The following is a 24,596-nucleotide window of genomic DNA, read 5'->3' as shown; positions in this document are numbered from 1 at the left end:
CCACACCTTTCTGATTATACCTTGGCTTTTTGAATGGGAGAAAGTTCACTGGCCAGAGGACCCAACTGTCTAGTCCCCTTGGCAGTTACTGTAAGAAATAGTTGCACAATAAATGTACATGTTTACATTTTGATTTTATACATCAGTTTCATGACCTTGGTTTAAATGTCTCCTTGAAGAGACAGACAATATGTAAGGGAGTGCTGACAGCTCCTGCGATTGAGGACCAGACTATGGACCTTCATGAATTCACCAAAGTTGTGCCTGAAAGGAATACCCATGGGCTATTAATGAGGGAGCTTGAAAGTCTCCCTCCTTTCCTGTCTCTGTGGGTGTGTTTGCTTGTATCTAAGGTAGCCTCCCTCCCACATTAAGTGTCTGCTTGCTATGTGCCAGGAAGCAAGCAAGTACTCTGTAGGCACTGTCCTGTTTAATTCTTTTTTAAAAAATTTTATTTATTTATCGGAGAGAGAGAGAGAGAGAGAGAGAGCACAAGAAGGGGGAGGGTCAGAGGGAGAAGCGGACTCCCCGCTGAGCAGGGAGCCGGATGTGGGACTCCAATCCAGGACCTGGCGATCATGACCTGAGCTGAAGGCAGACCCTTAACTAACTGAGCCACCCAGGCACCCCTGTCCTGTTTAATTCTCATACAATCTTTTGAGATCTGTTCTGCTGTTTCCATTTTACAGAGAAGAAAATGGAGAGTCAGAGAATTCAAAACATCTGCCTAAGAGCCTACAGCTAGTAAGTGGTATTGGGACTCAAGCAGTCTGGCTCTAGAGCCTGCTATCTTAACCAATACACTATTGTGTTTCCCACCCATCACTGTACTATTTACTGTAGACTCTTGCATATGTACGTGCAAATGTCCTACATGATGCATTGAATTATCCATCTACACCACTATATCATGTGTTATATCCCAGGGTGGCCTACTATAATCACTCCCGCTAACATTACAACAGTCATTACCACTGTAATTACAACTAACTACTGTTACTAATGCCGCCCCCGCCACCACTGACGTGCAAATTATCATCATTGTGATTCCTATAGCTCCTACTGCTACTGCTGAGCCTGGATTTTTAGGACCTAGAATTGTCTTATCCCCTTTCTCAGCCTCTAACTTAGCTGGTCTGACCTTCCCTTCCCCTCCTCTTGAGACATTACTACCCTACTCCTGGCTAAAATTTAGGCCATGTCTTGTGATAACATTAGCTAATTTATGTTAGCATTCACAATATTTTATTCCCCAGCCTCTATGAGTACACTTGTCTAAGTGAGGTACTATATATGAAAATAAGTTGTCAACTATGACATCTTACTTACTTTTAACCAATAATCATGGGCAGCATCCTCTTGAACAATATCAATAAAATATATCTTGTATTTTAAATAGACATTTCTCCACGTTTTCATTTCTTGGCAAGTTTCTTTAGTATAGGCTCCTTAATAAGATAAGCTTAAGCCAGTCAAAAGAGAATTTTAAGAAGGAGAAAACAGACATGAAAATTCTTTGTACAGTACCTGGCACAGAGAAGGTGCCCGGCAATGGTTTGTTATCAAAGGCTGGGCTTTCCAGAGAAACATTTGAGCCCTCTGAGAAATTCCCCCAACTTGACTGGGAGCATTACTTTCCTAGATGGAAACCTTAACAGGAGTTCTCTCAACTAGCCCCACTGTGGACCATTCTCTATACAGCAACCAAACTAAATCTTTATCAATGTAAATCTGATATACCATTTCCCTACACCAAACCCTCCAATGGCATCCTTTCATACTTTAAACTCAAATCCAAAGTCCTCACCTTGCCTTACCCAGAAGCCCTACATGCTCTGGCCTGGATGCCCTTCAAACCTGATCTGCTACTCTGCTCACTCTCTCGGGCACACGTGGCACTAGCCGCTCCCCGAACACACGCGCATGTTCGCTTCTAAGGACTTGTATATCTGTTGTTCCTGCCACCTGAAAAAAGCATCCCCAGACCCAGATGCCCCCAAATGGGGCTATCTCTCTGCTCAAACTTCACCTCTTCAGAGAGGCCTTCCTCTCCTCAGGGCTTCCCAAAGGCCCTACCTAAAAATATCTTTCCAGTCCTCCCCGACCCCCAAACCTGCTTGTGTTTGCTCATTGAACTTAACACTACTTAACTGTCTATTATAATTTAATGTGCCTGTCTGTGGTCCTCTCCCCACTTCTAGAATGTAAGCTCCATGACAGCAGGGACCATATGTTTGGATAATATGGATTTCTACTGCCTCTTACAGGGCTTGGCACATAGCTGGCACTATCCACATTTTTGTAGAATGAATGCATGATTCCAGGAGCTCAGAAGAGACTGCACCATCACTAGCAAATCTGTCCCAAAGTCACAAAACTCTCTAGAGTTGCTGATAATGATCTCTGACATAATGTAGTCCAGCCTCCTTCATGAGCAGATGAGCAAACGGAAGCATACAAAGATAGAGTGCATTTTCCTGGTTCCTCTCTCAGTCTGTTTCTCCAAAGCAGCATCAAAGATTAGCAAATTCAGTGGGCTGAAAAATGAGCTAACCCGAGGTACAGAGTCATTGCTGGTGGAATGGCCTTCTCTAACGACTTACCTGGATTTGAGACTGTCAAATAGGCTCTCACTTCATTGATATAATACGAATTTTCATCCTGTAAAACAGCAGCGTGTTAACCTTTGGGCAATCTTTTTTTACATTTATGATTCTGGTTTACAAACTTTGTTTAGGCAGGATTCTAGCTATTCAATCCTTGATATGGGGCTTTGGGGGTGTGTTGGTATGGAACCATAATTGTGTCTGAAAACTTCAAAAAAGTAAATATACCACACAATAAATAAATAATAAGTAATGGCTTGCTCTTGGTCCCAAATTTTTCTCCTGCATACTTGTTGCTAGAGCTTAAAAATCACATTCCACCAGTCCAAAGTCTCTTCAGTTAGGCCAAGTTTCTTCCTGTTAAAATGCATATACATCTGGAAGGTGGAGAGGTTGGAGGGGTATACATTAAGCTTTTACTAGTAATGAATATCTTAGGGTAGAGATTAAAACCGAGACCACTCATCTTTTTTTTTTAAAGAAAGAACTTCAGGCGCCTGGGCGGCTCAGATGGTTGAGCGTCTGCCTTCGGCTCAGGTCATGATCCCAGGTCAGATCAAGCCCCACATCGGGCTCCTGGCTTGGCAAGGAGCCTGCTTCTCCTTCTCCCTCTGCCTCTCTCCCTGCTCATGCTCTCTCTCTCTCTCTATCTCTGTGTCTCAAATGAATAAATAAAATCTTTAAAAAAAAAAAAAGGAAGAACTTCAGCATTTAAAGATTTATTTATTTATTTTAGAGAGAGAGAGCAGGGGGGGGCAGAGGGAGAGAGAGTCCCAAGCAGACTCCAAGATAAGCTCGGTCTCATAACCCTGAGATCAGCCTGAGTTGAAACCAAGAGTCAGTTCTTAGCTAACTGAGCCACCCAGGCACCCTGAGACCACTCATCTTTAAGGCTACCATAGGTGGACTTCATGGGGCTCATAAACTCTCTGGGAAAAACAGTGCATGCAAAATTTTTCATGCATTTTCCTGGGGAGGGTATCAATTGCTTTAAATAGATTAAAGGGTTCATGTCTCCAAAATGGTTAGATGGGGCCACCATAAGGGATTCTGGAAAAAAATGGTTTACTCTGAGATCACTGGGTGTTCTCTAGAAGTGGACCCCAGGAGGTGTGTTCAGAAATATTATGCAGTGTTCCCCATTTTATTCAGGGATTGCCCTTTCGGAAAAACAAAACAAACCATTACAAAACAGCCCTATAACCTCCTGAGAGACTAAGGGTGTGAAATATTAAAGGAAATTGAATTGAGATATAGAAGGGTAAGTTGAAAAAGGAGATTTTGGGGTTTTTAAAAGTAGGTGATTTAGTTATTATTTGTAAACATTCATTAGAAAACTAACCACAAGTAAAAGGTGCAAAAAAATGATAGAGCAACAAAAATCAGAATCTGAAATTCAATTACCTTTAGAAGTTCCAGGTCTAGCCGTAAAGAAATTTAACAATAATAATCTTGACTATATTCAAGTACATTTGTGTATTATTTATAGGTAAAATGATGATTCCCTACACAATATAAGGGTTCTAAAAATACAAACTGCTTTAGTAAGGTAACTGCTACTGACACACTCAACTCTAGATCCTATAATTTGTTGAATAGCACCTACCACATACTGGCTCCTTACCTCATGCCAGGCACTGGAGCAGACACTTCTTTGCCATGCCTTACGTAATCCTCACAGCAACTTGGAGAAGAATTAGAGGCTCACTGACTTGCCCAAGGTCCCAGCCCTAATAGGTGGCAGGGGAAGATATGACCCCAAGCTTCTTGTTTCCACGTCTAGCATTTAACTTCTCTTATATCCAGTCTAGACCAGGCATTGCTCTAGGTCCTAGATGAGGAATAAGACCTGGCTCCTTCCTTCTTGGGTCTCAAAGGCAAGGTGAACAATATGCTTGGACCATCCATTTGATTTAGAGAGAACATCTGTGACCCAGGCCCTTCTTCGGTTGTTTTCACAAACCATTTATTCAGGTTATTCTTTATTTGGGGTCCTTTTTAGCATATAAGAGACCTAGACTTCAGGGCCCCAGGTCACTGATACAAGACCCCTGCCCTATCCTAAGAGCAGAAAGGATCCACTGATGGGATTTAAGCAGGACAGTGACATGAGCATGACTTGGTTTTTTGAAATTGCATGGGTTGCAGTGTGAGATTACTTTAAGGAACAGCAGGAGAACAGTGATAAGGTCAGCTCTGAGCTCCATAGGGTACCTCCTGGAATCTTCCCCTTCCTGTGGCATCTCCTTGATCTATCCTCACATAAGGAAAGGCTTTGTATTTCTACAAAGGCTTCACAGTTTACTAAGTGCATGCTGTCACCTACATTGCCTCCTTTGATCCTCAGAACAGCCCCCTGAGACAGAATAAATATTATCACCCCATTTTGCAGCTGAGAACAAAGAGGCTCAGAGGAGTTAGGCATCTACCTCTAATTCACATTGTTTGTAGGTGACACAAAGCAAAATCTGGTCTACAGGATCCTGCCCTACATTTACCTCCATGGGATATGTGGGTATGGACAAAAAATTTGTTGTGCAAGAACTTTCTTTCACATTTCCCTAAATGCAGTTGTCCGTATTTAACCATCTATTGGAAACAGAACCCGCTACACAATTTGTGGGGCCTGATATAAAACCCAAATGTAGGATTTCTTTTCTTTTTTTAAAGATTTTATTTATTTATTTGCCAGAGAGAGAGAGTGAGCGGGAACACAAGCAGGGGGAGCGGGAGAGGGAGAAGCAGTCTCCCTGCTGAGCAAGGAGCCCGATGCGGGACTCGATCCCAGGACCCTGACATCATGACCTGAGCCGAAGGCAGATGTTTAACCGACTGAGCCACCCAGTCGTCCCCCAAATGTAGAATTTCTTGTTCAAAAATCATTGAAGAATTTCAAGAGGTGACAGCAAAGCTTAAACCAAGTATGGGCCTGGCTGACTGCACAAGTCACATGCTCATGAAGCCAGCCCTGATAGGAAGGGCCATTCCTACTTCCCAAGAACTAGTACTGTCTAGGGTAATGCCAAAAGTGAGTCCTTCCAAAGCAGATGGCAGAGTGCTCACATTCACTGTGAGTTCACCTTTTTAAAGATTTTAAAAATTTATTTATTTGAGAGAGAGAGGAGGAGAGAATGAACAGGGGGAGTGGCAGAGGGAGAGGGAGAAGCGGGCTCCCCATTGAGCAGGGAGCCCGACTCGGGGCTCCATCCCAGGACACTGGGATCATGACCGGAGCCGAAGGCAGACACTTAACCGACTGAGTCACCCAGGTGCCCTGCTGTGAGTTCACCTTAATGTCATAACAGGACAGAGTCCGGAGCTCGTATCTAGGTTTCCTTCTATTAGCCAAATGTTTCCTGGGCCTGAGCTTATGTCCATGGTTAGGATAAAGGAAAAGCATTTGTTAGGTGAACTCAAGTAAACAAAAGCACAGACAGATGTTTAGTTTCCTTGAGATTCCAAATTTTATATAATTTATGCTACTGATACCAAATGAGTCTTATCTAGACAATTGTGCCCACTTTTTCTGTAGAGTTTTGGAATAGAAATGGAAATAGGAGAATAGAAATAAAAATGTCTTTTTCTTTTTAAGTAATCTCTACACCCAATGTGGGGCTTGAACTCACAACCCCAAGATCAAGAGTCACACACTCCACGGACTGAGCCAGCCAGGCACTCTGAAATTGTCTTTTATTTAAACTAGAACAAAGCATTTCTTTTTCGACTCAGGAGTTCAGAATTTGGCATAATTTGAATGGTAGTAGGTCTGAAGTTTATTCTATAAAGGGGGTTGGCAAGCTTGTTTATGTGAAGAGCCAGATGGTAAATATTTTAGGCTTCATGGCTCTGTGTAGCTGACACTCAATTCTGTCATTATAGCACAGAAGCAGCCATAGACCAACACATACACAAGAGAGTGTGGCCACCTTCCAGAAAGCTTCATTTATGGACACTGAAATTTGAATTTCATCTGATTTCCAGGCTCCACACAATTTCCTCCACCCCCTACCAGCCATTTAAAAAGGTAAAAGCCATTCTTAGGCTGAAGACTGTACATTTTTTGGTGGCAGCCTGAATTTGGTCTGGGGGCCACAGCTTGTCAATTCCTGGTCCTCACCATCAATGAAAAACCAAGTTGCAGAACAAATCACTTGGTTAAAACAAAAGCAAAAATAAACTCCTGGGACTTCATCAAGATAAAAACTTCTGAACAGCAAAGGAAACAGTCAACAAAACTACAAGGCAATCTACAGACTGGAAGAAGATATTTGCAAATGACATATCAGATAAGGAGCTAGTATCTAAAATCTATAAAAAACTTATCAAACCCAACACCCAAAATAACAAAAAATCCAGTCAAGAAATGGACAGAAGACATGAACAGACATTTCTCCAAAGAAGACATCCAAATGGCCAACAGACACATGAGCACTTTTGCTCAACATCACTTCTCATCAGGGAAATACAAATCAAAACCACAATGAGATACCATCTCACACTGGTCAGAAAGGCTAAAATTAACATAAGGAAACAACAGGTGTTGGAGAGGATGTGGAGAAAGGGGAACCCTCTTACGCTGTTGGTGGGAATGCAAGCTGGTGTAGCCACTCTGGAAAACAGTATTGAGGTTCCTCAAAAAGTTGAAAATAGAGCTACCCTACGAGCCAGCAATTGTACTACTAGGTATTTATCCAAAGGATATAAACATAGTGATCCGAAGGGCACCCGCATCCCAATGTTTATAGCAGCAAATGTCCACAATAGCCAAACTGTGGAAAGAGCCCAGATGTCCACTGACAGATGAATGGATAAAGAAGATGTGGTATATATACACGATGGAATACTACTCAGCCATCAAAAAGAATGAAATCTTGCCATTTGCAATGGCATGGATGGAACTAGAGGGTATTATGCTGAGCGAAATAAGTCAGTCAGAAAAAGACAAATACCATATGCTTTCACTCATATGTGGAATTTAAGAAATAAAACATGAACATAGGGGAAGGGAAGGAAAAATAAAATAAGATGAAAATCGGGAGGTAAAACATAAGAGACACTAAGCTCTAGGAAACAAACTTCGGGTTGCTGGAGGGGAGATGGGGGGCGGGGGATGGGTTAATTGGGTGACAGGCATCAAGGAGGGCACTTGATGTAATGAGCACTGTTATATGCAACTGATGAATCACTAAATTCTACCTCTGAACTAATAATACAGTATATGTTAGCTAAATTGAATTTAATTTAAAAAATTTTGAAAAAAGAAATGTTATAAAGAGAGCGGTTAACCTCCTATTTGGGAGAACAAAGCTTTGCTAAGACTTTTTAAATACCAATTTAAAAAATACCTTTTTGTTCCCGTGTAACCTAGTTTGAGTTGTCAAATCATTGTGAACATTCCAAAAATTTTATTTTTTTCCTTATTCAGTAGGATGGGGAAAATTATAACAGGACTTACCTCTTAGTTTAATGTGAAGATTAAATGAAGGAATCCATGTAAAAAACTTAAGAGTCTTCACTCAAATTTTAACCGGTGTTATTCACAATGGTGACAATAAATTAGATTGCCCCTTCCCAGTAAACCTCTCTCACTGAGCTCAAATGATCCTTTTTTGTCTATTTCTTAGAGCTCAGATCTACCACAAATAGAAAGAGAGAGCAAGCAAGTTAAGCTTCAACAGCCTACTCATCAAAGAAACAGAGCTGAAACCTCAGCTCTGGGGGATGGGAGACAGGTGGGTACAGAGGAAGGGGTGGAGGGTTTGGGAACTTCAAGCAGATTCACAGTGAACCCAAAGCGCAAGGGAGATTACATGCTACACATTATATAGTTTATAGTATCTGCTTTCTCCTTTGATACCCATAAAGTGATTCTCTGCCAGATGTTTTCTGCATTTGGGGTTCAGGTTGGAAAGTGAGAAAGATCTACCCTGCCAGATTCTTGAAAACAAAGTGAAAATCCTTTGTGTACCCATCAGCATTGCCAAAAGGGGCTAAGGACTCTGAACAGCTAGCTGTGGTACTTCAGCTTTTACGGTGTGTCCATGGGAATGGACCTCTTGCACAAGTCCCATTCCCCCATTCAACCGATTGGGTGCTGGACACAGTGGCTCCTCATCACCAGTATCTAAGAGTTCAGCAGTATCTCCTCAGAGGGGACCTAATTCCCCAAGGGACCTAAACATCCTTCTTAGCAAAGGACCAGGTCCAGAGCAAACCAGCCAATCAATCTGCCCTGGAAGGCATACCAATGACCTTGAAGTCCAGGGTCCTCTCCCTAACTTTAGCAAAATGCATTGTGGGAGTTTCATAGTCACAGATGTTCAGGATGTGGATTTTTGTCTTCAACATCAATCAGGCCTTTTTTTGCTCAGCATTGTTGTGACTATGTCAAGAAACCTTTGCTCTTTATATAGCAAAGGGAAGCCAAAGAGGCTATTTCTTTGGAGCTGCTGATCTACTTCTTGGCAGCTTGGCCAAGAGTCTGTGAAATTTAGATTCATTCCTTTATTGATTCATTTCCTCACCAAATAATTTGCTAAAGATATACTTATGTACAAAGTCAGGGCTGGGCACTCTGAATAAATCACAGACACGCCTTCAAGACAGCAAAATGTGTGATAAGTACATTAATGGAGGTCGGGAAAAATCAATGGAGTGTCAGGAAACCAAAAGAAGAAAGCCTCCCAGTTTTATCGGGGATGGAGGTGGGGGCTGGGGCAGTGGGGAGACTTCACAGGGTGAAGATATATGAGTCATCTTAAAGCATGAGTGCAAAAGGGGTGAGGGGTGGGAGGGGCATTCCAGGCAGAGAGGAAAGCATAGGGGAAAATGGGACATGAAATAATAGAGCATACTGGGGAAGCTCTAAATAGTGCACTCTGAGGGTGTTTGCATTTGAACCCTGGTAACAGTTCTCAGGAGTCTCTCAGTTAACAGGGCTCCAAATACCCCTGCAAGGCTCTGGGTAAACAGCAGGGCAGTGGGCAGCATTAGCTTTCCAGACCTTGGCTGGCCAGAACACCACCTGGCCTGGTACTGCACCCCCTTGCCCCGCCAACCCCACCCCCACCCCACTGATTTCTCCTATGTCCCATCTCTGAGTTAGGGTTGGAAGCCTTGAACTGCCCTGACACCCAGGTGGATGAGAAAGGGGTAGTGTTGAGCATGGAAAAATAAACTCTACACAAAGTTACTAAAAGATGTTCTAAAACAAGGAAGGAAGTTGTGGGGAGTGGGGGAAGGAGGTCTATTTATCTTGCACCTGGAGAGCCTGAACAACTTTTAGTTTGTCACCTTAATCAAACGAGACACTGACATGGAAAGGTTCTCAGTTCTTTAAAAAATGAAATGAGGGTGCCTGAGTGGCTCAGTTGGTTAAGCGACTGCCTTCGGCTCAGGTCATGATCCTGGAGTCCCGGGATCAAGTCCCACATCGGGCTCCCTGCTCAGCAGGGAGTCTGCTTCTCCCTCTGACCCTCTTCCCTCTCGTGCTCTCTATCTCTCATTCTCTCTCTCTCTCAAATAAATAAATTAAATCTTAAAAAAAAATTAAAAAAAGTAAAAAATAAAAAACGAAATGAGAGAAATGAGAAAAGAAACCCACCTCTCCTAACCACGCTACGGGCCAGACACCATGCTCAGCATTGCCAGATACGCTAACCTGGCTCACCTTCACAGCAGCCCAACAAAATAGGTGGTGGTTGGCCCCATCTCATAGAGGGGGAAACAGGCTCAGAAAGAGAGCTGGTGACTTGTCCATGGTCACATATAAATGACATGGATAATTTAAGTCTTGATTGAACAACATCAAGGGACAGTTTGGGAGGCAGAATTTTCTTTACATTTCTGTCATTGGCAGTATTTCAATTTAAAAAATTACGTATTATGGTGCATGTTTTGAAACCTGGAACTATAGCCTATATTTCTTTTATTTTCTCCCATAATGTCTGGCTCAGTGTTCAGGACGCAGTAGGTGCTCAGTAAACTCCTATTAATAAATTGTTAATTCAAGCTTGCTTACCAGCATCCATTTACCATTCTCCAACTTGGTTCTCATTTATAACACTTATGATGTCATAACTAACATAAACTATTTTCCAAGACTTTCTTTTTCTCTAGAGCGGTGGTTCTTGACCAGAGGTGATTTTTGCCCCCCAGGGGACATCTGGCAATGTTTGGAGACATTTGGGGTTGTCACCAATGGGGCTGAGTGTTGTTACTGGCATCCAGTAAGGAGAAGCCAGGGATACTGTTCAGCATCCCACAAGGCACAAGACAATCCCCATCACAGACTTATCTGGCCCCAAATGTTAATACTATTGCTGTTGAGAAATGTGGTCTAGAGGTTAACCACATTTGGAAAAGTTGCTGACAGAATTGCTGAGGCCATTTCTCCTGTGGAAGAAACAAGATGGCTTCCCTGTTTAAATACATTTTGCACAAACCACCTGTTAGGGCAGAGCGTCCACAGGCCAAATCTGGCTTACAACTGTGTTCTGTTTGGCCAGCTTTGTTCAAGTTTTCAAAAAAAATGTGTTGCCAGCATTTAAAAATAAAAAGATCTGGATTTCTGTCTTGTCTTGAATAGTCAGAAGATCTGACAACACTGGTTTCTTGTGACCACCTGAGAGAGGTGATATCTAAAATATCTAACAACTGACATGGTAGGGCCATAGCCACTCAGAATGTGTACCCGGTCATCCAGAATGAATGTCCACCATAAAGGACAGTGATAGTCCCCAGGGAGGGAGGCCAGCCCAGCCACTGGCACCTACCAGCCGGAGCTGAGGAGTGGCTGCCCCTCTGGGGAGGACAGACACTTCCTACCCCTCCCTTGTGTTTCCTCACTTCTGAGGCTTGCCTCTGTCATCTCATTCCTCTAGGGTTTTTCCTACACAGACTTAATGGGAAGATGAAGTCTTCAGCAAAAGTGGGACAATAAAAAAGAAAGATGGCGTGTTTCAAGGGGAAAAAAATTTTACTAGCCTACTTCTCTCCTTAAGTTCTATACTTAGCCCTTGTGATCTTCAAATTTGTGGTCACTATTTTAGCTTAAACAAGTTCTCTTTTAAAATGTGGAAATTCTCCTGAAGGACTAAGTCTGGTGGGAACTTTTGCTTTCTATAAGCTTTTTTGCTTCCCTCTTGTTGTAGAGCTAAGGTCAGCTGCTTGAGGAATTGGTGCTGGGGAATGAAATGAATAAAGTGAATTTGGTTGGCAGGACTCAGGCAAAGCAGCTAATGCAAACTTGGGGCCACGGATAGTGGCTCTCCTTGCTTCTTCCAGAAGAGGGGTGGAGGGGAGAGAGGCCCTGCTGGTCCTTCTAGCTCTATCTCAGTACTCATTTCCTACCCATACCTTTGGAGGCACAGAGAATTCCAGAAAGGTAGGGGTTCGACTGTTGGGTGGAGTTTAATCAAACAGAATCCAGTCTGAAGGCATTGGAAAGGCAGGCAGAGAGGGCATCCAGAGACAGAGGAAAGGAGCAAAAAGAGACATTGAAAGGTGCCAAAGAAACTCCTGCAGGCCTGCCTAAGGCAGTGGCCACTGTGTGCTACAGAAAAACGCTGGGGTTTTCTGATGCCTTCCTTCAGACAGTTACTCACACAGGCAGGAGTCTGGGTGGAATCAAGCCCTGAACTAAAGCAGAGATGCTTATGCCTGTACCCTCTGCCCTTTTGCTGAAGTGACTTTAAAAGAATTCCTGACCCCTCTGTAGGTTTAACCCCAGTTGTCCAGAAGTAGAGCACATATTCTTCCTAGAATGTTCTTCTGGTGTGAAAGAATATGTTTTTCCCATTTGATACTGAAAGGAAACCCCTGACTTCTCCAGTGCATCTCCACCTTAAGGAGAACCATATGCACAAGGAGGATAAAGCTTTTGACACCAAGTTAAGAATGTCAACACCCTTTATTGAACATTGTTATATACCAAGCACTGTGCAAGACAGTTTACATATACCATTTCTGATTCTCCCAAGGGTCCCACTAAGGAGGTGTCATTATTTCCATTTTATAGACGAGAAAACATGCCCCAACTAGTCCAAGATCATGTGGCTAATCAGTGTCATGGCTGAGAGCCAATCTTAACTTGTTTCATGCCTATGTTTATGCTCATTCCTCTCCAAGCTCTGCCACCCAAGACCCCTCTAACTTCAGGGGTCACATTCAACAGGTAAGAAGGAGGCCCATACCAAGTCCCAGCTGCAAGTGTACTCTCGGCAACACCCCCCCCCCCGCCCCGCCCCACCCCGGCCAGCTCTTACTTGGCCTATTTGAACGGCACTTTGGGAGAAGCAGGGATAAGTCTCTCCTTTGAGAGTGGGATGACCAACATTTTATCGCCAAGACATTTACCCACTTGAGCCACTGTAATCATAGCTACTGGCTCTTGAACATCTATTTTCCAAGTACTGGACAATGCTCTTTATAGAGGTGATCTTTAATTCCCTTCCCCCACTTCTTAAGTGTTCAAATAAAGCTCAGACAGGTTAGGTTGCCTGCCTGATGTCACAAGAATAGTGACAAAGTCAGATTTCAGCCAAGACTCTCTGACCTCATGTCCATCGTCTTTCTGCTCCACTCTGTTGTCCATCCCTTTTATAATATGGTCTGGAAAACCCAGTGCCCGGTTAGTCCCTGAATCTTACCTGCCACAGTTGGAAAGAACCCATGGTGACATTTGATTTTGGTCTGAGAATAATCCTATTTCTGTGTGCCCACTGGGAATTTCAACGGGTCTGTTGATCTGTACAACTTCCTCCTTTGGGTGGTTTGCAAAGGGCACCTGTGGCTGGGTTCCCCAAGGCCAAGTCTCCCCTCAGAGGCACTAAAGGCCTTCTTGGGTTGCACGGAGGAGGCTTAAGGGGTTAGGAGGCAAACATAAGATGTCGACACTTCCCTCTTCTCCATCTCCATGCCCCTCATTCTTATCGGGGAATATCTCAAAAGGCTCTGAGATCTACTTCCTTTGGAACTTAAAGTGAAGTGTGGGATTGCACCACCGGACCCCAGGGTGAGGGAAAGGGAAAGTGATGCTAGAGCCAGTTAGTATGAAGGAGCTCAGCCCTCACCTTCGTAAATGTGAAATTCACAAAACCGCCCTGGAAATTCAAGAGAAGGTTGGATTTTCGGTAGCCACAGTTCCCAGAAGCTTGAGTTGCGTTAGGGTCGATGTTGAAGTATCTCTGAGGTGAAAACACCTAAACCAAATAAAATAGATCAGATCAATGAGATATCAAAGAAAACTCTAGCTAGGGAACCAGAAGCACGGGCTAGTAAGTGAGCCCGAAACTCAAGTCTAGTGCATGTTCGCTCAAAAACTTCAAAGTCCCCAGAAAACACCTCTCATTCCCAAACTGCTACGTTCAAAGATTGTTTATTTTTTTTAATTTTTTTATTAACATATAATGTATTATTTGTTTCAGAGGTATAGGTCTGTGATTCATCAGTCTTACACAATTCACAGCGCTCACCATAGCACATACCCCCCCAATGTCCATCACCCAGCCACCCCATCCCTCCCACCCTCCTCCACTCCAGCAACCCTCAGTTTGTTTCCTGAGATTAAGAGTCTCTTATGGTTTGTCTCCCTCAAAGATTTTTTAAAGGAGTTCTCCCATAGTAAGAGTCCTCAATAGATCATTTATAGCCAGTCTTTTCCTGACATACTGCATAGAATTTAATTTTTGTTAAACATGTTACAAGGTACTACAGGAAAGATCTTGCTATGTAATGTACTTCTGCTTCAGATGAAAACCTGAATGTGGAAGTTTCATAAAACCTGTGCAGAAAAAGAAAGTATTATTTTTATGGTGATTCCTTTAGTAAATCGAATAATCTTAACCCCACCGCCACCCCTTCTAATCTTCTTGTTAACCTGGATTTTTGATACTAATGTCGCAGCTGGCTGGAACCATGGAGACCATGTAAGCCAAACCCCTCACTTCACAGGAGACTTGCTGAGGCTTGAAGTCATCAGAGTTGCTGAGGCTTGAGGTCAACACGGAGGACACCTCAACACTCTGTCCGTGTTGGCTAAAAGTGAGAGGTGTGCATAGTTACAGTTTTGGTGTGTGCCTTCCTCTAGCCAGTCTATATCAGTTTTTATTTTTGCATGTTTTCTAAAACAGATTCATCTTTTAATGGAGCACTTTGGAGAAAGACGAGCTTGCAGCCCTTTATTTCCTTAAAAGACACAAGATGCAGGGGAATGCCTATTCTCAGCAAGACACACTGTACTAACACTTTTTGAAGACAGTGTTACAGTCCTATGGCCCCAACTTACCGACTCTGTGTCTTGAACCGTTAGCTCTATCCCCATCTCTGCTTTGATACAGAGCCTGCTTCCATTTAGAACTTGATAAATTCCAGTCTTGGCTGACGAAGCCCGAGGTGCAAGAGTGGGTCCGGAAGCCGTGGTACCAGGTGAGGTCGTTTGGGTGGTATTGTGTGCAGCTGTGGTTGGGCCTGGGGCATGACTGGGTTGAGCAGACTTGTGACTGGTTGTGCTGTTTTGTGGTGGGGTGAACAAAGTTGCTGGAAGGGCAGTCTGGTGACTGGTTTGGGTGGTTTTCCTAGTTGTGTGGCTGATAGTTGGTGGGCTGGTTCCTGTCATATGCGCCGCTGGAGGGATGGTGGTTGGCGGTGAACCTGGGGCTGTGCTGGGGCCAATTGTAACCTCAGTGACTGGAGCAGGTGTGTGTGAGTTATTGGGTGTGGCCAAGGTTGTGACTAGGGTGTGGGTTGTTGGGCTGGTAGTTGGGGTGCTGTTTGTAGTTATCAAGGAAGTTGTTACCAGAGTTTTTACTGTTGTATGTGTGGTTGGGGGCTCAGAGCTGGAGGTTGGGGCAGCTCTTTGAGAGGGGACGTGACCATCCATTGATCTGGCTGCTGAAGTTTGGCCAGGGACTTGGTGAGTTAGTTGCAGGAAAGGCTTTGCTGTGGCCTCTGCTGTTGCTGCTACTGTAGATTGATAGTCGGAGGTTTCTGGAAACATTTTTGCTCTTATTTGACTGCCATAATGCAAAATCCCTGTAAATTAGGAAATAAAAGTGTTACCACACTAAGAATTCACATTGGCGCCTCCTTCCCCCACCCCCATTTTGATGTTTCTGCACAACAAATTAACATGCATTTATTTACTTTTCTCTTTGACGTAGTGACTTTATTGCCTTCACATAAACATACACACTCAGAAATGTGATTGCTGGATTACATGGTAGTTCTACTTTTAATTCTTTTGAAGATAAACATGATTTATTTTATTATTTCCAAACATGCTCATTTACTTTTCATGAGGAATATGCATATATTTAGATTTGGGTGAAATTTATAAGGATATAACAATGAAGTGAAGATCACCAAAGATTCTACCACAAGGCCACAACTTAAAAGTTTGGGTTGCACCCATGTTTTTTACAGGGTTGTGATCATACTGCAGATATTCTTCTGTGTCCAGCCACTTTGTCTGTACAGGGTGTGGTACTAACACCGCAAAGTGGTCATGCTTAATCTAAGTGTGGATGCCCCCTCATTCCCCATCTTCTAGTGTGAATCCAGACAGCTCCCAATGGAGAGTGGTCCTGGGTGGAGTACTGCTGTGATGCCCTGATAGAGCTGGACAGCATGAATGGTGGTAATAAAGACTTACACAGAGCTGTGTAGTTTGCATACACTCATACAATCCCAGGTTTGAAAGGGGTCTTAATGATCATCTAGTCCAAACCCTAATCTGGTGTGTGAATTGTACCTACGAATATTTGTCACGTGTTCATCCAATCGATGCATAAATACCTCCAATGATGGGAGATTTGTTTCCCTTCTATTTTTTATTTTGCTGTCAGTTTTTGTAAAGACAGACCAGTTCTTGTCATTTCTTACTTCACCTTTTTTTTAAGATTTTATTTATTTATTTGAGAGAGAGAGAGAATGAGAGATAGAGAGCACGAGAGGGAAGTGGGTCAGAGGGAGAAGCAGACTCCCTGCCGAGCAGGGAGCCGGATGTGGGACTCGATCCCGGGACTCCAGGAACATGACCTGAGCCGAAGGCAGTCGCCTAACCAACTGAGCCACCCAGGCGCCCCCTTACTTCACCTTTTGAATGGCCCAGGCTTTCTCAAGTAGAAAAGAAAATTAAGCCATAATTGCTCTGATGCATCTGGTGGGCTGTCCTTCATAGTCCTTCATCTGGCTCAAATGCCAGATCTTTAGAGAGTCTTCCCTGACATCCTTATATAAAATAGCTCCCCACCCCACAATTCCCCATCATGTGTTATATTCATTGCCAGCACTGCACTAATCACAACTTGTAATGATATGAGGGGATGGTATTAACATATTTAATAGTAAGCCTGCCCACACAGTGTGTTCCAGCAGAATAATAGCTCTGATTATATGTTTATTTATTGGTTTATTTATTTAGACTGTGCATCTCTCCCACTAGATTAAAAGCAACCTCAAGGTGGAGATTGTATTTTTTATTGTATTTTTTTTCACTACCAGTACTTATGCACAGAAAGTGTTCAGTGCATATGAATTGGATGAATAGATAAGTGGATGCGTAAATGAGGATAATAACATTGTAGACCTTCTAGGATTATTGTAAGGCTCAAACAAGTTGGTTTAAGTGAAGTCTTCCTGGACCATCAAGCGTACCTATAGTGTGTGTTACTGTCACAGGTTCTCTCCTGGGACATTCCTTAAGGGTGGAAGGGTTCTGCCTCTTTTTCAACCAGAATAGTTCTATCCTTGCCTTGTCCCAAGCACATAGCAAATCTGAAAACTGAGCAAAATGCAGATGATATTCCTTGAGAGTTTGGAATCAGGCACACTGAGAGATGGCTCTGTCTCTTCGATGCTTTGGTTTCATTGTATTTGCCCATTGTATTTACACTCACTGGAGTTGGAGCTCCCCAATGCTGGCCAGTGACTTGGGAAAACATGGGTAAAAGGGAAAGGAGATCATTCTATGCTGGTGTTTAGAATCCTGAAATTCACATCTAATCAAAATCATCCATAAACTCCCTTACTATCTCCCTCTTTCATTCATTATATTTCTAAGTGGTTACTTTTACTATAATAATAGCAATAAAATGTCCAAGTTATTGGACACTTACTACATGGCAGGCCTCAGGTCAAGGGTCATCTTTCACCGACTCCTCTCAAAAACCCTCTGATGGGTTCTATCTTTATCAACCTTTCAGATGAGGAAACTCAGGCTTAGAAAAATCCCATCAACTTGACCATAATCCCACAACTAGTATATTCTGGAAGTGAGACACCTAGTAAATTTTGGAGGTGAGACTTGAGCCCCTGTCTGAACCAAAGCCTGCCCTTGGATTTGGTGTGGGTGGAGGTGGTGTGCATCACTGGGAAGAATGGTGAGAGAAGAGACAAAAACAGAGAAGAGAAGAAGAGCAGGGTGCCTTTCCAGGGACGCCAAATCACCAGACCCTCATAATGATGGTCTTTGGTGAGGGTTTCAAAAGCTTATACGATAAAATAGTGATTATTTTCCAGAAGAAAAGTTCTAACTTCAAGCCCAGTAGTAATGCTTATAAATTATTTCTGCACAGCTGGCTTGAAAAATGAGAAAGACAAAAGCACCAGTTCAAATTCCCTTGAATAACCTTTAAAAGGGCTTATTAGGGGTGCCTGGGTGGCTTAGTCGTTAAGTGTCTGCCTTCAGCTCAGGTCATGATCCCAGGGTCCTGGGATCGAGCCCCGCATTGGGCTCCCCGCTCCACAGGAAGCCTGCTTCTCCCTCTCCCACTCCCCCTGCTTGTGTTCCCTCTCTCGCTGTCTCTCTCTCTCTCTTTCTGTCAAATAAATAAATAAATAAAATCTTAAAAAAAAAGAAAGGCTTATTAATGACATTAAGTTACGTGAAACTATTACTAAATGGGTTTTTTTTGTATCTAAAATGTTCATTTGGAGAATTTGAAATGTATGATACTTGAGAGTTGTGGATTTTTATGGACTGTAGGTTTTCCTTGTAAGCCTTCATAAAATCACTATATGTGGACACTTTATGCCTGCATGGTAGGACTTGGAGCAAGATTTTTCCTTTCAAGATTGTTATGAAGGTTGACAGTTGTGAAAGATTTATTTTCACAATTCATTTGGGCTAAACCTGAGTTGCTGGTTCCTCAGTCATGACCCTAATAGAAACCCCATTAAGTTTACACTGTTACTATGGAGAAAGAGAATTCACTCCCAGAGGGACTCTTGAGGAATATCTTGTAGTGGTAAGCAAAGATTGCTGCAGAGAACTCTGGGAGACTGGAAACCACTTGCCTTTTGTTCTCTTGGGGGGTGGGGATCATTAGATCCTTCAAAAAAATCTCACAGTGCATGGTATATGCTTATGAACTAAAGCAAACCTTTCTCAGCTGAGTAGAATATCCTCAACTGGGTAGCACACAGCCTCCAAAACAGGACAAGATGACTCATGGTACCCATCAAGATGTATTTGGTGTGCAGGAAGTATTTATGGGGTGGCTGAAGGTGATGGCAATCATGCTGTCTTGATATAGTGTGTGGCTTTGTGGTAGGCAGAAAGCTGGGCCAGCAGGTGGCTGGACCAAGTGTCAGAGTGTGTTACAGATTGAACCAGAGTGTGTTCCCAGATAGAACTGGGAAATATTGTTCTAATAGTCCTCTCCTTCCCCTCTGTGGCTTCTCTCCTCCCCTTCCCATCTCCCTGTAGAAGTGTGGGGTATAAAAGATGGGCAGGTAATTAGATGGAAAACTGATAGGAGTAGGTACGCTGTGCATTATAATACATTCTAGAAAGTTCATATGTTAGGTAGTTAATAGAAATAAGGCTCTGAAAAATACTCTATTTTATAAAGTCTATGTATATGACCACACAGTATATGACCAATCTTTGTCAAAATTGGGTCACAGTCCTTAAACAGGACCTTTGACTCTGTAAAGGTTTAGTTAAGTTCACCAGTCTGTCTGACACCCACAAAGAGGGCAGGGGGCAGGACATAGCTCAGACTCTGTCTCAACCCTTCCTCTACTCAAAAGGACACAGCCCTGGAGTTCACATGCTGATTTGTCAAACCCACAACCCAAATCCCCTAGCATCTTCTCTCCAGGATTCAGGAGACTCAGCAAACAAGTACCCTAGAACATAGACCCATTGCTTGGACTCCTCTAGATGATGCGCTGCAGGAAGAGGTGCGAGAGGGTTTGGATTCGCCTACAACCTATAGAAGGAGCTGAGAGATGACTCATCAGCCCAGCCCTGGGAAACTCAGTGACCATGCAAGGGTTTTTTTCTCTAGGTACTTCCCGGATGGCTGGTCCTTCCCAGATAGCCTTTGTTTAGTTACCCTGCCACACCCAATTCAACAGATATGTAGGAGCTTCTTCTGAGCCTGGCTCCTTGCCAGGGACTGGGTCTTTGTTTTCAGGGGCTCAAAGCCTTGTGAGGCAGACACATAAGTGGACCCCATTCCTCAGTGTGACAAGCGTTATTATAGAAGGAAGCCCTGAGTGCTATGAGGTGGGGTGGGGAATCCAACACCAAGACAAATTCTTTAGGCGGACAAGAAATTAAGTGGTATCCCAGACAGGGGAAAAGTATGTACAAAGACACAGGGTCTTCAGAGTCTGGTAGGTCTAGAGAATAGCAAGGGGGTAAAGCATGATGGGAACATGAGGAGGGAGGTGAGGTAAGGGGCCAGCTGGGAACTGGCCTGGCAGGTCTTGGAGGCTACTCTTTGCAGTTGGGAACACATTGGGGAAGTAAATGTAGCCCCGTCGCCACACCCAGGGGCAGAGAACTGAATTTTAGCCCCCAAATACTTTCTCTGGCACCTCCCCAGGGAGCAGAAGCAGCCCCAGCTGGGTGCAGCAGGAAGACGGTTTCTGGATGTGTGAAGCAACAGGGGTGGGCCCTTAGTTAAGATTCTGTTTACAGTTTCACAATTTAACCTTCAATCTTTTAGTAAAAAGATATAAATCTTACCTGTTACTTTCTGTGGGACTTTAGATTCAAAGAGAACCCTCATACAGAAGTGGCTCCAGTCCCGTGGCACAGACTGCTGGTTAACTACTCCCAAATCCAGCCTCCCCTTTTTCCTTAGTAACAGAACCACAAATTTAAGCTGTGTACTTGCTGCCCGGAATAAAGAACCCTACCTCCAAGATTCCTTTCCATCTGGGTGAGAATGTGTGACTGCATTTGAGCCAAACCCCATAACATAGGGTTATGTGGGCCTTCTGGGAATGCTGCTTGAAGGGGACTCCATCACCTACGTGACCACCCTATTGCTTTTATGTTTTCCTTTTCAAACCAGCCTGCAAATTGCATGTGATGGCTGGAGCTCCAGCAGACATTTAGAACCATGAAAAGAACTTGCAGGTGGGAGTCACACATAGGAGGGAGAGTCCACGATAATGAGCTCCCACACCGGACCTGGGATGGATTCTTCTGGACTTGTTTTCACATGAAAGAGAAACACACATTTATCTTGTTTATTTTGCTCCTATTTGTCTATTAGGAGCAGCTGAAGCTAGACGTAACTGATACAAATTTAAATCCCCTCATTTTGTGGGGGAGGAATTTGAGACCAGGGCAGCAAAGTGAGTGGATAAAGATTACAGAGCTAGTTCACCTAGAAGCTATGTCTCTCCTACCAAAATGTCCAATGGTTTTTGCTCATCTCCAATTCAAGTATGTCTTGAACCTATGCGTGCAAGGCCCTGAAACCAGGCTTCCTGGATGCAAATCTCAGGGCTGCCCCCTGCTAGTTGAGGGACCACGAGCAATTCCTTAATCTGGAAAATGGGGACCCTTCACACACTTTGTTCACTCTGTTCACCCTGGAGAATCTGCAGCTCAGAGGAGGGCAGCAGGGTATTTCCTTTCTACCTCCCTGGGAATTACTGAGCACTCATTGCATTTCTGAATCTGCTAGTCATCTGCTCACAGGTCACTGAGGGTGACCGCTAGACTGAGATCTTTTGCCTTTTTATTAGCTTAGATTTCACCTTTTGCCTCCAGAAGAATGTGAAATTCTATTTCTGAAAATGTGGCAGAAGTAAAACAGCCACAGATTAGGACACTGGCCTGACCCTTCACCCAACTTTCTGACAATTCATGTCACAATCAAGTGCCTCTGCATCCCCTGCATGGAGCATGTTAGTGGGGCCGTGTAGTTCCCTCACATGTTCAACTCAGTGCTTCTGGAAGGAATTGTGAATTAACTAGCAACTAGGTAATGACACACAAGAGGACTCAATGTCCTACCGAGAAAATGCTCTTTGTGAAAGCAGGGGGTGGGCACATAAAAGAATCACTAAAAGCCCAGTTTCCCAGACAGCTTCTCTGACCTGAAGTGTAATAGTTGACTCCTTAGCTTATACCTCTCTGAAATGGCACAGCTTGCCAGACCGCATCTCATTCATCTTCACAATTCACTGTTCATATAATGCAAACATAGCGCTTCCATTCGAGAAAAACAGGAAAAGCAAGACGTAATGCGCTTAGCAAGAGTCCCATTTCTGAAGTCTGGCTCAGTTCTCCATCTCTTAAATCTACGTGATTTCCCAAACTCTCCCTGATAAGGTGCCCAGAACCCATCCGGGAACCAGGTATAGTGTCACTGCCTTCTGGAGTTGATACCTACTCTGCCTGACTCAAGTCTAAACTGTGAAAGCCCTTGGGAGAAACAGGAAAGGGTGCTCCCTGCATTTAAGGTAATAAGGAGGAGGTCTCCCCAAGCCAAATACCCACACTAGCTGAAGCCACATGGCTATTCTCCAGGCTGTCCTGTCTTCCCTTGGTCCGTGGCACTAGAATGCATTTGAATCAAATCGGACCAGAGTTGGCAGGGTCACCATGGAAAGCCACGGGTGTCACTCACCAGCCAGGGACACGAAAAGCACCACCACTGCAGACAGCTGCCAGGACATGACTGGGGAACCAAGATAGCCGCTGCCTCACCAGGGGCCGGCTCTGCTCCCACTGCACTGGTGCGCTCAGCACCCCTCGGTCTTCTGAGGAGCACGAGGTCAATTCCAGGGCAGGCTCCAGGAACAAAGAAGATACCTCTCTTCGCCCCTTATTCACTCGTGGCAGAGAAACCAACGTCACTTTCATTATGACGAGTAGCTGAAACGCCCTCCCAAGGGGTAGGCTGAGTGGGGAGGGAAACCAGAAACCAGAAGTGGCCCTTGTGTGAAAGCAGCCACATTCATCTCCGCCTTTAGTGTTTGTGAGGGGTGGGCAATTCCCCCCCCCCCACTCCAGCCAACGGGAAGGGCATCTGAGACCATTTCTCCACAAGAGATGGAGGATCTGTGGTGGTGCCAGCTTCTTTGAGAAGCTGGGTCTCCATTTTTCTTTAAGATCTTGAGTACCTTTCTGCTCAGCCAGGAGAAAAGCAACCCCTGAGTAAAGAAGGTGAGCAGGAGTCTGAAAACTCAGTGGCGAGAGCACTGTCTCGAAAAGTCTGAGGTAACCCTGCTTTATGCCCGTGGCCACCTCACCTTGTAGGGACCAGAAGGAGTCCGAGCTTAGGAGTCAGGGAGAGCTGGGTTTGAATCTGGTCACCAGTTGTATGACCTTGGGTAATGTCTCTGAGCCTCAGTTTCTTCTGTTGTATAACAGGGATGATATTGCCTACTCCCAGGTTGTTTATCTGGAACACAAAAAAATACTCAATATCCTGGAAAGGCAACCTTTCCATGTCCTTTCTCCTTCCTCTACTAATCAGACCAAACAACGATGGTCTATCTCTTAGGACTGTGAGTCCCAGTGAGGAATACACATTTAGGAAGTGTATTAGGATACTCTCCTGATTACTAGGTTTAGGGCTTTCAGCTTGGTCTCAAAACAATTTCCTGAAAAACAACTTTGGCTACAGTGATTTGATCTTACTATGTTGCCCTAAACACTCTAATCAAGCACATTTACCACAGTGAGTAGTGTAATTCCAAACTGGATTTTTATGGTGGAAGGTGAAGATTAATGTGTGTGGGTTGATCTAATTTTAGCAACTACCTGCCTAATATTCTGGACTTTGAGTCAATTTATTCTACAGACAATAATTAAGCAGATACCATATGCCAGACACTTTTCTTACTCCATTTAAGTCCTACAGCCACCCTATGTGGGCACTGTTATCATTGCTGTCTCATTTCACAGATGGGGAAACTGAGCACTGAGAGGTTAGGTGACCTGCCCAGTCACTTAGGTAATAAATGAAGAAATTGGGTTGTGAATCCAGTTTGGCTTGAGAGTCTAGGATTTTAAGCACTATGCTGTACTACTGCTGACGAGGTGTTCTAAACTAGAATATAATATAAACTTTCAAGTTGCTTGATGCCTAGATGAGAAACAATATTTATTAATATACAATAATAGCTAGACTCATCAATTGTTTGTTGCTTAGAACTACATTAATGAGGAAAGGTACAGTAAGAGATGACTTGGTGGTTTTTGGATCTTGGAGAGACTTTGAAGGTCATAGAGGATGTGGATCATTGGAGAATAGCAATATTATTGTTATGATTATTATGGCTATTATTATTATTATTTCCACATAAGGAATCTTTACTATGTGCCTGGCACTGTGTAACACATATGGCACTCTTCAAGGTAGGTTTTTTTTTTTTTTAAGTAGGCTGCAACGCGGGGCTTGAACTCACAACCCTAAGATCAAGACCTGAGCTGAGATCAAGAGTCGGACACTTAACCAACTAAGCCATCCAGGCGCCCCTCAAGGTAGATTTTTTTAAATTCCAATTTTATTGATGTGGAAACTGAACCACCCAGCATCATACAATAGGCTAAGATTTGCATCATGGCCTACCTAGCCCTGAAGTCTGTGTCCTTTCTCCTAGCACACAGGGAGCAAAATCTCTTGACTGGTTATGGCCCTGACTGGAGAATATTGGAGAAAAAGAGGGGAATATGGTTGAAAGGTCAAGTTAGTGTCATTTTGGAAAGGCCAAAAAGCCAGACTGAGGAGT

At 43.7% G+C, this 24,596-nt stretch overlaps 1 protein-coding gene across 4 annotated transcripts in view; it reads right to left on the bottom strand.

The window, feature by feature from the left end:
• The window catches only part of LAMP3 (lysosome associated membrane protein 3), a 36,358-nt gene extending 13,632 nt beyond the window's left edge, over positions 1–22,726 (bottom strand). For 2 of the 4 annotated variants that reach the window (XM_028100899.2, XM_028100901.2), the window contains exons 1-4: positions 22,487–22,725; positions 14,893–15,638; positions 13,679–13,807; positions 2,604–2,661 (exon numbers count right to left, since the gene is read on the bottom strand). In XM_028100899.2, the coding sequence (XP_027956700.1) occupies positions 2,604–2,661; positions 13,679–13,807; positions 14,893–15,638; positions 22,487–22,535 (982 nt within the window). In that variant the 5' untranslated portion in view covers positions 22,536–22,725. Of the gene's footprint in view, positions 1–2,603; positions 2,662–13,678; positions 13,808–14,892; positions 15,639–22,486 lie in introns of all 4 variants that reach the window. The other 2 variants (XM_028100898.2, XM_028100902.2) reach the window with 2 other exon arrangements.
• Between the last annotated feature and the right edge of the window lie 1,870 nt (positions 22,727–24,596).

This window comes from Eumetopias jubatus, unplaced genomic scaffold (assembly GCF_037043125.1).
Source record: "Eumetopias jubatus isolate StellerSeaLion01/CBP00866 unplaced genomic scaffold, mEumJub1_p1.0 scaffold_1, whole genome shotgun sequence".
In the NCBI taxonomy this organism is placed as follows: domain Eukaryota; kingdom Metazoa; phylum Chordata; class Mammalia; order Carnivora; family Otariidae; genus Eumetopias; species Eumetopias jubatus.
This window is presented reverse-complemented; position numbering and strand designations above follow the sequence as displayed.